The 13,218-nt window shown below is 47.2% G+C and overlaps 2 protein-coding genes across 6 annotated transcripts in view; one reads left to right on the top strand and one right to left on the bottom strand.

Annotated features, from left to right (window-relative positions):
- The window catches only part of SEC31B (SEC31 homolog B, COPII component), a 61,938-nt gene that overhangs the window by 16,346 nt on the left and 32,374 nt on the right, over positions 1-13,218 (bottom strand). For 2 of the 5 annotated variants that reach the window (XM_081823638.1, XM_081823639.1), the window contains exon 26: positions 12,053-13,207. The exons of the other annotated variants lie outside the window; for them this stretch is intronic. In XM_081823638.1, coding sequence (XP_081679764.1) covers positions 13,028-13,207 — 180 coding nt within the window. In that variant the 3' untranslated portion in view covers positions 12,053-13,027. Of the gene's footprint in view, positions 1-12,052; positions 13,208-13,218 lie in introns of those variants that run through there. 5 annotated transcript variants of the gene reach the window in all.
- On the top strand, positions 14-10,594 carry WNT8B (Wnt family member 8B). Its single transcript, XM_081822792.1, has 6 exons — positions 14-38; positions 4,567-4,643; positions 5,436-5,574; positions 6,438-6,563; positions 7,295-7,437; positions 7,643-10,594. The coding sequence occupies exons 1-6, from the start codon at positions 14-16 to the stop codon at positions 8,186-8,188; spliced, it is 1,056 nt and encodes a 351-aa protein (XP_081678918.1). The 3' UTR covers positions 8,189-10,594.

The raw sequence follows: 13,218 nt of genomic DNA, 5'->3' as shown, positions 1-13,218 counted from the left end.
CCATGGGGTTGCCATGGAAATTAAAAATGATGATACAGGTAAAGCACTCCTTTAGAAGAGACATGATAAATGTCAGCTATTACTGTGTGATGTAAATTAAATTTTAAATGCTGTCAGTATATATACTGGAAGACTGTCCAAAGGAGAAACAATTACAAAATTTTTATTTGGCAGTATAAAAACAAAACTAACTGCAGTTATTTATGCAAATTGCTTACCACTTATGTCTAATTACTATGACGCACAATAACAATCATACATAACATGAAGTGTGTCAGATTGACTTTGCTAAAACTTTTGATTATAACACCAACCTCTGTGTACATATGCTTAGTGTTCCCTGTCTGTTCCTCCTGTGGTATGATCATTTGCTAACGTAGCACGGTCGTCTGCTCACAATGTTAGAAAATTAGTGGGAGCACTGGCTTGCCAGACTTCCTTCTCATATCCTTCCCCAGATCTTTTTCAGTCCTTATTATCCTACAATTTTCTGTTCATTCTGATGATCCGTCCATCCTTTTTTCGAAACCCTTTAGTTCAATCCATTTTTAAAGAGCCCTTATTCTGTTCAAGGTATTGTAGTGGGAGCTGGAAGGTGATACAAGGAAAACTAAGGCAATCCTTACGAATAGTCAAGTAGTAGGGAATAAAAGGAAACCTTAATACAAGGCGGAAGAAAGTTGCTGTGAGTCTTCAAGAAATGCTGGTTGTGGCTTTTGAACTAGATACTTAAAAATAAGTAAAATGTTTATACGGAATTGACTATTCTGGACATTTTGTATAAATAGAATCATACATCTTATGAAGCAGAGAAAGATGGGGGAGTTGTCATTTTAAATAGGATGACCAAAGAAAGCTTTAGGGAGAATGACACACTGGATTTAAAGGACGAATGCAGGTGAAGGAACAAACTATGTGGATATCTGAGTAAAAAGCATTCCGGGCAGAAAGAACAGCAAGTGCAATGGCCCAGAGACTGGAGAGTGCCTGGTGTGTTGGAGGAACAACAAGGAGACCAGTGTGGCTGGAGCAGAGTAAGTAAGGGGAGAGTAGTACGAGATTAGGCATTAACGGAGGCCAGATTGTATAGGATTTTATAAACCATGGTGAGAGTTTGGCTTCTGCTCTATGTGAAATAGGAAATCATTAGAAGATTTTGAGGAGAAAGTAGCAAAATTTGATTTACATTTTATTTTTTTAAAGATTTATTTATTTATTTGAGAGGGGGTCCAGGGAGGGGTGGAGAGAGAATCTTCAAGCAGACTCCCCACTAAGCGTGGAGCCTGCCATGGGGCTCGGTCTCATGACACATGAGATCATGACCAGAGTGGAAAGCAAGAGTTGGATGTTCAACCGACTGAGGCCACCCAGGTGCCGCTGATCTATATTTTAAAGGGACTGATCTTTAAATGGACCAATCATTTTGAGAATAATATATGGGAGAATAAGGGTGGAAGCGAGGAGCTCAGTCAGTAGGCTTTAACAATAATCCAGGCAACGGGGTGCCTGGCTGGCTCAATTGGTAGAGCATGCGACTTTTGATCTCGGGGTTGTGAGTTCAAGCCCCACACTGGGTGTAGACATTGCTTAAAAGTAAAATCTTAAAGGGGCGCCTGGGTGGCTCAGTTGGTTGGGCGACTGCCTTCGGCTCAGGTCATGATCCTGGAGTCCCTGGATCGAGTCCCGCATCGGGCTCCCTGCTCGGCGGGGAGTCTGCTTCTCCCTCTGACCCTCCTCCCTCTCATGCTCTCTGTCTCTCATTCTCTCTGTCTCAAATAAATAAATAAAATCTTAAAAAAAAAAAAAAAGTAAAATCTTAAAAACAAAACAATAATCCAGGCAAGAGACAATGATAGCTTGGACCCAGTGATAGCAGTGATGGTGCTGAGAACTGATTAGAGTCTGAATATAATTTGAGCCGGAGTTGGCAGGATTTGATGACAGAATGAATATGGGATGTGAGAGAAAGAAAGGAGTCAAAGATGATTCCAAGATTGTTGTCTGACAACTAGAAGGAGGAACTGTCCTTTACCTAAGTGGGGAAGACTACAGAAGGAGCAGGTTTGGGATGGTGGCAGCAAAGATCAGGAGTTAAGTTTTGGATGTATTAAGTTTGAGATGCCCATCAAACATTGTAGTGGAGATGTCAAGAATATAGTTGGATATGCAAGTCTGGAGTTCAAGAAAAGGTCTGAGAATTGTTGGGAGGGTAAGGCACAAGCCTTTTGAATGACACTCAGTCTGGGTAGTATCTTCAGCAACTGTCCATATGGGGGATGGGAAGCTTGTACTTCGTCTAGGAGCATGCTGATTGTACCATGTTCTATTGAGCTGCCTCCACTTGGTAAACACATTTTATATCTTCTACTGTTTATTAGCATTCTGCCTCCAATCACATAATTGTCCCTAGGTAATACCCATACAAACACTTAAATTCCTTCCTCTCTGGCTCTCTTTACACTTTCTAACATCACACACTAACTATGCTTTCTATAACCCATATTATATTTTACTCCCTAATAAAAAATCTTGCCATTGTCTCATTAATTAAGAACAAGATCCTCCTCCTTTGGTGTTCACAAGGACAGAGTCTTTTTTTTTTTTAATTGAGATATAGTCAACATATAACATTAGTTTCCAGTATACAACAGAATGATTTGATATATGAACATACTGCAAAATGATCATTACAATAACTCTAGTTAATACCTATCCCAAGTCTTTTCTTAATACTGGATGGTCTGGATATGAGGAAGCCAGCCCTAACGGTTTGAATATGTCTGCAAATAACTCCAGGGTTAACAAACATTAATTAATGGAAATGTCCACACAAGGCCTACAGTCTTGTCCCATGGCAGGTGTTCAATTAAATCTAATTGATTAATCATTTCGGCTCAACCAGCATATCATACAAATCTTTACATATTGTAGGATCTTGAGAAAAGAATCCTCTATTATCTGCCCCCACCCCGCTCCCCCCGGCCCATGGTTCCCTGTGATTCCAACTTAGTATCCTCTCACAGTGTGTCTCTTCACCCAGGCTCATGGCAAAGCTTTCTCTTTTGTCTGCCACTTGATTTTTGTTTTGTTGCTGTTTTCTTTCCTGATACTGTCTATCCTCTGAATGGGAACTAGCCTCTGTCTGGCCTGGTAATGTCCAAAAGTCTTTGCAAATTATGCCCAACATAAAGATTGCCTCTGTGAGCCAGAGCAAGACTCTCTGGTGTTACCCCATTATAGCCACACACATCCCCTATCCCTAGGCCCTGGCAATCATTAATCTATTCTCCAGCTCTGTAATTACGTATTTCACAATTGTTACATAAATGAAATCATGAAGTATGTATCCTTTTTTTTGAGAGAGAGAGAGACAGAGAGATAGAGCATGAGTGGGGGAGAGGAAGAGAGAGAATCCTAAGCAGGCTCCATGCCCAGTGGGGAGCCTGACACTGGGCTTGATCTCACAACCTTGAGATCATGACCTGAGCAGAAATTGAGTCCGAGTCCGATGCTTAACCAACAGAGCCACTCAGGTGCCCTGAAGTATGTATCCTTTTGAGATTGGCTTTGATCATTTTGTATAATGTCCTTGAGGTTCATCCACGTTATTGAATGTATCAATTAGTTCATTCCTTTTTACCACTGAGTAATGCTCCGTGGCATGGATGTACCACAGTTATTTTATCCACTTACCCTTGGAAAGGTATTTGAGTAGTTTCCAGTTTTGGGGTATTATGAATAAATTGTTATAAGCATCCATGTACAAGTTCCTGAGTAAAGATAAATCTTCATTTCTCTGGGATAAATGCCCAAGAGTGGAACTGCTAAGTTGAATGGCAAGTCCATTTATTTCAGTTTTGAAAGAAATGGCCAAACTATTTTCCAGAGTCAGATTATTTATTTTTGGAATTTAATTATGACTCAGGTCCTAGAAAGACACTCTACTATTTACCTCTTTCTGATTAGAGAACTATCGAGTTCTATGGAGTCTGATGGACGTGGATTCAATCCTGCTTCAATCACTTATCATCTAGGTGAGCCTGAACAATATATCTACCTTTTTGAGTCTCAGATTCCCTATTTAAAAAATAGGGATAATAATGGCCAAGAGAGTAAGAATTTAACAAGATCAACATGTAAAATTCTCACAGTAGAGTGTCGGTTCACAGTAGTGAGTTAATGCTCTCCCCACTCCATGGCAAAATAATAATCAAATATTACTCCCAACATTTTCGGTATTTGAAATTTTAAAAATCAAAAGAAAGCATAATGTTAGCTCCTTTTTTTTTTTTTTTTAAGTAGGCTCCACGCCCAGCATGGAGCCCAGTGTGGGGACTGAATCACGATGCTGAGATCAAGACCTGAGCTGAGATCAAGAGTCGGACGTTTAACTGACTGAGCCACCCAGGCGCCCTAATGTTAGCTCCTTTTGTACATATTCTATTAGATAAATTATCTTTAATAGATTCCTTATGCATAATTTTTTGTTGGCAAAACCATTTTCATTTCTTCCTATCAATTATGTTTGCTGAGGTAATCCTTATAATGCTTGGCAACAGAAATGAGTTGGTATATCTCCATTACGTTCTGTGGTTTTTCTCTCTTCTAGGTCAGTGAACAATTTCCTGATGACTGGTCCAAAGGTAAGAAAAAATGTCCTTTGACTTATTTGGATTTCACTAATCGTAGCCTCTTGATTGAAGACTATACATGTCAATTTCTTTTCATTATATCCACATTTTTTATTAGCTGTGTATATTATGGAAGGAAAAGCCGTGGCGCAGAGAGGGTTAGGGACACACCCAAAAGAACACAGCAAACTAGTGTCAGGACAAAGGCAAGAACTCAGGAGTATTGATTCTGAATTTATGGCCAGAAGTTCCAGAGCCACAAAAGTCAACAGCCTTTCCCAGGTGTCAGGTTGCAGCCACACGTCCTTCTCGGTGCAGTGGTAGGACACAGTTCTTCATCTTTAAAATGCTGACATTATATTCCATGATCTCTAAGGACAGTTCCAGCCCCCAAATGTTCTTTTCTAAGACGGTAATAGGATGAGAACAGCTGAAAATCCATGAATTATGTAATTTGGGCTCATTTTGGAGAGGCAGAATAGTATAGTGAATAAAGACTAGTGAGATCTAGAGTCTGGTAACACTGAATTTCATTCCTACTGTTACCATCGGCTAGCTGTGGGACCTTAAGCAAACTGCTTTACTTCACCTCTCTGAGCCTCAGGTTCCTAATCTATACAAATGGTACCTATTTCACAAGGTTATTTGTGATGTTAAATGGAACAGCATATTTAAAGTGCTTACTCTTGTCACTACTCCTGAAGGAGGATTGAGTGGGCAGGAAAAGAGATGCGTAGCCACTTAAGGGCAAATGCCTCCCAAGTTCAGCTGGGAGTCTGAATTTGGACCCCTGTGTTTCTGTAGGCCTACCTGATCTATTCCAGCAGTGTGGCCGCTGGTGCCCAGAGTGGTATTGAAGAATGCAAGTATCAGTTTGCCTGGGACCGATGGAATTGCCCCGAGAGAGCCCTGCAGCTGTCCAGCCATGGTGGCCTTCGCAGTGGTAAGGAAAGCCTTGGCCACAGCTCCCTGGACCCCTGGCCACAGGTTAGAGCCCCACTCTTCAGGGTGGCCCCCTGCTGCTTCTACATCCCCATCCTAGTCCTCACCTGGTCTCTGCTCTCAGGTGATCTTGTCTCTGGGATCTTCTCTGTCTCTTCTCCATCTACTCCTTCTTACTTATAAAGCTTTTTTTCTTTCTTCCCAACACCCTCACTGCTCAATGAATGGACCTTGTCTCACCCCTAATCCTATAATATCCTTTGCCTCCCAGTTGGCTAAGGGCTTCCTCACAATATAAAGAGCATCAGGAGGTAGGTAGGAGTATTAATTCTTCATGCCTCTTAGCCCCTTCCTTCAGCAGCTCAGCAGAGAGGTACAGGACAAGTGGGGACTGACTTGGACACCAGATTCCCAAGGAGAAGAAAAAGAGTGGCCATGCCAGTAAATGAAATAGCTGCCAATCAGATTTTCTTTTCAGGATTTGCTGGCCCATGCCTCTTAGACTTCAGTATTTCAGGAAGAAAAGGGCACGGGTTCTTTACAACCTGGCCTTCAGATTCATCTCCCTTCCCATCTCTTCCTCTGGCTCTTTGCCACCTAAATCCTTTAGAACCATGTATGTCAACAGTAATCTAGCCACCTAGTCATAATGTGTGACCTGAAAAGATGGGAGGGGAGAAGCATAGCGCTGAGACCGAGGCTGGAGCAGACCGTGGAAGAGAGTAAGGTACATTATAAAGATGGGGAAACAGGATGGAGCTGGGAAGGAGGGCACAATGATGGCGTTCAAGGAAGACAGCGTGACTGGTACTCTGAGTTGCAACCCCTGCCTCTGACGCATCATTTTTGGTTCCTGCCTGCCAGCTAATCGGGAGACAGCGTTTGTACACGCCATCAGTTCTGCTGGGGTCATGTACACTCTGACTAGGAACTGCAGCCTTGGTGACTTTGACAACTGCGGCTGTGACGACTCCCGCAATGGGCAGTTGGGTGAGTAGAGGTACCGTGGGTGGCCAGGGCAGGCTGGCAAAGTTCACTACGAATGAAAAGTTCCGTGGGGGTGAAGAAGAGTTGTATTCTTCTAAATCTGGGGAAAATCAGGGCCACCCAGTTTAAGCCAAAACCCTAGAGTGAAAAACCAGGCTCAATGTAGTTTGGGGCCCTCCTTCTCTAAGTGAGGGGTTTCTTTAATTTAAACACCATAAAGGAACAACACTCCCTATGGATTCAATCCTGCTACTCTCTCAGAATAGGGGGAACATCATTCCATATTGCTTGTCCCTGTTTCCTTTCCGCTGTCCTCTCGAATCCTCTCTGCCCTCCAGCTCAACTTCCAACTTGGTTGGTCCATATCACTTCTATTGCGCCTCTCTCCCCCCTTTCAATGCTGCCGATTTCCTCTCCTTTTCCGGGCCATTCTGTGGATGTCAATCACTCACCAGGCACGAACACACTCTGCCCAAAGACCAGAAACAGCGTGTAGAGGGCCAAGCCGCCGGCATCTTGCAGAGAATCCACTCTGCAACTCCTTAGGTCATGGAGTCCCGAGCAGGCGACTGGCTGAGGCTGGAAGTGGAAGCGCAAACGGGGCCTAAACAAATCTAGGCGGAAACTGATCTGGAGACAGGGCACTTGCCCAACCCCAAACCCAATCAGAAACAGTAGTCCAGGAGCCCAAGCCCGCCTGCTCAACGACCTTTCCTCCCCTTGTACTCTTCCAGGGGGCCAAGGCTGGCTGTGGGGAGGCTGCAGTGACAACGTGGGCTTCGGAGAGGCAATATCCAAGCAGTTCGTCGATGCCCTAGAGACAGGACAGGATGCCCGGGCAGCCATGAACCTGCACAACAACGAGGCCGGCCGCAAGGTGAGTCCTGCAGCCCCTGGGGTGAGGCAGCTGGCTCCATCCACCAGCCCTAGGTGCGGACTGCTCTTCAGTTCATTTGGCGGATTGGAAAAGCGAGGGACCAAGCCGGCCAGCCATGTGGACTAGCTAGAGGCCTCACAACCCCCGCAGTGTCGACTCCCCACCTCCTAGACCCTGGCCAGCTCACTCTCAGCTCTCTCCCCAGGCGGTGAAGGGCACCATGAAACGCACGTGTAAGTGCCACGGTGTGTCAGGCAGCTGCACCACGCAGACCTGCTGGCTGCAGCTGCCTGAGTTCCGCGAGGTGGGCGCGCACCTGAAGGAGAAGTACCACGCGGCTCTCAAGGTGGACCTGCTGCAGGGGGCCGGCAACAGTGCTGCGGGCCGAGGCGCCATCGCCGACACCTTCCGCTCCATCTCCACGCGGGAGCTGGTGCACTTGGAGGACTCCCCGGACTACTGCCTGGAGAACAAAACGCTAGGACTGCTGGGTACCGAAGGCCGAGAGTGCCTGCGGCGCGGGCGGGCCCTGGGCCGCTGGGAGCGCCGCAGCTGCCGGCGCCTCTGCGGCGACTGCGGGCTGGCGGTGGAGGAGCGCCGCGCCGAGACCGTGTCCAGCTGCAACTGCAAGTTCCACTGGTGCTGCGCCGTCCGCTGCGAGCAGTGCCGCCGGCGCGTTACCAAGTACTTCTGCAGCCGCGCCGAGCGGCCGCGGGGGGGCGCGGCGCACAAAGCCGCCAGAAAAGCCTGACGGGCTCCTCCCCCCCTCCTTTCCCCATTTGTCCTAGGCTTCTTTTAGAGACCCCAGTAATAGAGGAACCTAGGGAATGCACCCCCCCAACATTCCCCTGCCCAGGGATTCCCAAGAGGGAGAGACGCCGCCATCTCTCCAGAGCTTGCCACTCTCCAACCCCTTCCCCCAATTCCTCTGCGCTCTCCTCGAACTCAGTCTGCATCCTCCTCACCAGCCGCCCTGAGGGCTGAGAATTCCCAGTCCTGAGATTCTGAGCTATTGATCTTCCCTGGACTAGGATGAGAATAGGCGTTCCTCCCTCCTCTTCTAGCTGCCCTAACGCCTGACCTGGCCTATGGAGCCTGTGGAAGAACACTTCTCGGATATGCAGGGCCAGGGTAAAGCCATGCTTTTCTTTTTTTTCCATTTTCTTGCACCCCTCCCCCCATTTTTCTGCTGCCAGGTCTCTACCATAGCCACTTCTTTTTTTTTCTGCAGAGCTCCTTCCGTGCTCCTGATTCCCTGCTAACTGTTGGCAGACACCCCAGCAATCTCTAATGCTTTCTCTCGTTCCCTTTCCCTGAAGAAAACTGTGACAAAACTGACCCCGGGAAAAGCATGTCTTTGGGGCTTGTTTCCTAGAGGCAGGCCCTGAAGATGGAAGAAGTGGGAACCCTAGCAGGCTGACTCGCTGGAAACCAAGGGTGCTACTCATCCTCGTGATACCATGTCTCCAGCGGACTTCACCAGTCAGGCAGTGACCTAGTGACCTTCCTAGACAATCACCCGAGGTGCTCCAGGCATACCCATAATGTCTAGGAACTATGTAAGGCAGATTACCAGTCATTTCCTACCCCTTAAACTTCTCCCTGCTCCTAACCTATTTCTTCCTAGCAACCAAATTTACCTCTTCTCCTTCCCCGAAGGATCCTTGTTTCTCTGAGCCATGACTGAGCTAAATAAAGCCCATTTCCCATTCAGACCCCAGTTTGAGGAAGGAGAAGCTGGGACCTTTCCTTTTTTTGCAAACCTGGATCTCCAACAGGCAGGATTCAGGGCACTGGATACTTGCCTTCAATAGGTAAACTTCCTGCAATGAAACTTTCCAATTGGAAGCTCAGCACCTTGAACTTTAATTTATTGCAGTCACTGTGATACGTGCCTTCTTTTCTAGGTATTGAACTTATTCTTGGGGACATCGGGGAGGGTGGGTGGAAGATATAAAGTCTAGGCCCTCTCTTCCCTCCCCCCTTGCCAGAACACTATCCTCCCTTAAGCCTCACTTCCCCGATGGCCTAAGTAGTTGTGCTGGCCTGACAGAGGCTAATCTGCCAACAATTAGTGAATCATCCACATAAATCTTCCCTCAGTACATTCACTCAGTAGCTCAGAGCTCACTGCTTGTGTACTTGAGACAGAAGCAGTACAGCAGGGACTCGCTTCTGAAAGAGGGCTCTGGAAAGGGAAGAGTCAATCCCTGACAGACTCTCTGTAACCCATGGAGCTTCCCAGCCATCTCCCTTCTCCTAAGCTGGTCATGGGTCTGGACACGGGACAGCTCTTTAGGAGAACTGGTGAGATGCCAGACCACCTCATCCTACCTCCCAGAGTAGGAGAGAGCACAGAGATGTGGCTCCAAGTAGGTAACAGGGGCTGAGGCTTTAGAGGCCAACTCAGGAGACTGGAAAGACTCCTTTTATATTCCAAACTGGGACAGTGGCCAGGTCAGACTCAAACCCCGAGCCTCATCCCTATACATCCTCTGGTCAACTAACACCCACTGAGGGGAGAGGCTGCGTGTCCTTCCTCACAGGGGACACACTTCCCTTCAGGGTCTCCTAGTGCTTCATTTCCAGCTCTATCAGCAAAAGGCCTTTTTTGCTCCTTCCCTCAGCTTTGATCTGGGCCCCGTGAATCTCCCAACTTGTCCTTCCCTAATCAAGTAGCAGCATGTATTAACCTGGCTGTCCCACTTGGCAGAATTATTTGATAATGTGCAGTAAGAAAATCTGGCAAGGCAGCTAGAAAATATAAAACTACAGGGTTGTAAAGGAAAACTGCATTCTCCAGGAGGTCTCTCAGCATAAAAGTAGGGAACTATTGTGCTTCATATTTGATAATTCCAGGTCAGTACTTGAAACCTGTCATGCTGCCAGAAAGTTCTTTCATAGGTTGTTGTTTTGTATTCCCAAATGGATATAATTGATACCAGATTCATCTGAGTCCTATAAAGAAAACATTATTGAGCTACCTTAGATCTGTATTGCTTTTTTTCCTCTCTTGCATTATCCATTCATTCATCTGGTCATTCAGCAAACACTGGAGTGCAAATACAGTGGTGAACAACACAGCAACCTCCTTGCATTCATGGAGTTTAGGTTCTCTCTTACACTCAATCACCAGGGCTGTGTTCCCCTTTGCAAATATGGACAACTCCAGAACAGCTGCTTGGGAAGACACCTTGGAGGTCAGCTAGTCAAACCTTTTGTTTTACAGATTAAAACTGATGCTGAAAAAGATGTCCGTCTTGTTCAGCCAACTAGTAAGTTACCATGGGGTACATACTGGAACCCTGATCCCTTCCCTCCTCTTGTGTACTTTTAAGGCCCATCTGTCTCCACCAGAGAGAAGCATAGGGAGATCCTGAGAAGTGACAAGGACACTGGGTGGGGGGAGGGGGGCGCAAAACTCTCTCCTTCCTGTCCCTGGCCTGTGAGCCTACACACAGGCAGAACTTTCTTTTCTTGAAAAGAATCCCAGCCTCAACTGGCCTTAGCAGCAGGTTAGGGCAAAGACAGAGCCAGGGTCGTGCTCAGCCCTGGTGGTGCTGGCGGTGGTGGGAGGGGAGGGCAGGCCAGGGCACCCGCCTATTGTGGGTCTGGATTGGATGCTTCCACTCATTCATTTCCTTTTAATTAACCCGCATTCCTGGAGGAGAAATATTTATGTTGGCTCCCATAGAGGCAATCCGCAGACTGGAAAGAAGGGGGAAGAAAGCCTGCCTTAGCAAAACAATATCTCTAAAGAGCTCAAGAAGAGAAAATAAGAGAACAAAATGCCATTAAAATAGCCTTCTACCCCCACTGGAGTCAATGAAAACTTCATTTCACATGCTAATCCCCCACTCCGCCCATTCTCTTCTCACAACACCTTTCCCGAAAGTGTTTGGGAAAAGTCTTCGCAGTCAGTACACAGCTCCCGCAGCTCAGACTTCTCCTTGTGTTAGTTCAGGGCCCCAAGTGGGGCTCTCACTCCAGCAGCGGCTTTTTTCTCCCCCCCTTTAATTTAAACAAAGACTTCGGAGTTCATCAACCTCCCACTGAAATTCACAGCTGCTGAACAAACTAATCCCCTCTCCCTGCCTTTCTTCCCTTCAATGGGCTCTTGGCTTCAAAGACACTTTGGGAAAGGACTTTGCTGGGGCTCACACTGCTTCATCAATAGAAGTTAGTGCAAGTATTATCTGAAGAGCAAGTGGCTTTACAAACAAATACTGCCTAACAATCCCTTCCTCCCAAACACACACATCTAGCCCACAGACATGATGGGATCTACAACAGGATTAGAGATCGTACCCCCGGCTTCACACCCAGCCCCTTTGTGCAGCTGAGCTCGGCCCTGAAGTGGTGTGGGGAAAACCCTAGAGCTGAACGTCAGGCACGGACGGAGACATACAGACACACACACACACACACACACACACACACACACAGCAGAGTGGCCACAGATGCTGCAAGGCTTTCTCCTTGCACCTTCCTTTCTTCAACTCTCTAGACTCCTTATGTGTCCTGCCTTACTGGGATGCAGGGAGCAAGAACAAAGAGGCTAGGAAGAGAGGTAAGGGCAAAATAGGACCAGAGGAGACAATAATTGGGAGATGACTGAGGAAACCAAATCAAAGCAGCTTTATTGCCCATTAAGTACATCAGTGCTTCAAATGCAAAGTTCAACCATAAAAAGTGCAGCCAGGGAAGGCAGCCCTGAGACATGTGGGGGCTGAGGAGAAGGGCCTCCAACTCTTGAGGAGCAGTGCTAGAAAAGTCTTTTGTTAATATGGCTCCTATTCCAGAACTGGGCTGATGATCACAGAATGAATGGTCAAGGGCCGTGTGCCAGGGCCCCGACAGGTCAAGTCAGGACCATTCCCCGCAGGCAGTGGTCCCTCTCCTCCTGTTTCCCAGCCTAGGACAGCTCCCAGCAAAAGGCAATGCACCTCTTCTATTTTCCGCCTAACCTAGCCCACCCTTATAATACTGGCAGATGAGTAGGTCCTTGTAAAAAGGGCCAAAGTTCCTCCTTTTGGTTCTGCTCAGCACCCACCCCTCACGTCCATGACTTGTTCAAAAGATGAACAACAGTCAACTCTACCCCAGCCTCTGGGGCTCAGAGAAAAAAGGACCTGGAAATATGAAGTTGGAGGCAAGGAGAAGGTAAGGTCAGGCTCAACACCCACAGAAGGGGAAAAACAAAAGCCCCACAAGCTGGGTACAGCAGAGGCAGACTTGGAGGTAATGATCCTGCTTACCCCCTCAGAAGCCACTTAATCAGAATATCCCTGGGGTAGAAGACGCCCTGCTCTGGGTCCTGTCAGAGTACAGAATCAGGGAAAGTGAAGAACCAGCTCTCTGCTCTGCCTCAGAGGCTGAGAGAGCCTTGGGTGGATTCTAGAAGGCCAGGCATAAAGGCGTGGAAAGCAGGCACTCTGCTAGTTCAGAGGCAAGCCCACAGCATCATATCCCTGGCAGCAAGGGAAGAGCGTGGGGAAAAACAAACAATCTATTCCGAAATTCCCCCTTTTCTGCAGGGAGGAGTTAAGTAACAGCAGAAGTAGCCTCTTGGCAAGAGAGGCTACCTGGTTTACATGTACAGCTTATGAGCAATGGTGAGGACAGCCTTCAGGACAAGCATGAAGCTGGAGACCTCGCTGAAGCTGCTGTAGCCCACCACCTGGGCATGCACCGCAAGGCCCTGCTCAAAGTTTCCTGCGTCCACACATCGGGCAACCTCATGGAGCCCAGCCAGGACATGAGGCGAGAGCTGTGGAGGGA

The sequence above is a fragment of the Leptonychotes weddellii genome, chromosome 6, assembly GCF_054177405.1.
Source record: "Leptonychotes weddellii isolate Sample4059 chromosome 6, ASM5417740v2, whole genome shotgun sequence".
Classification (NCBI taxonomy): Eukaryota; Metazoa; Chordata; class Mammalia; order Carnivora; family Phocidae; genus Leptonychotes; species Leptonychotes weddellii.
Note: the sequence above shows the minus strand (reverse complement) of the source record. Positions and strands in the feature narration are given on the sequence as shown.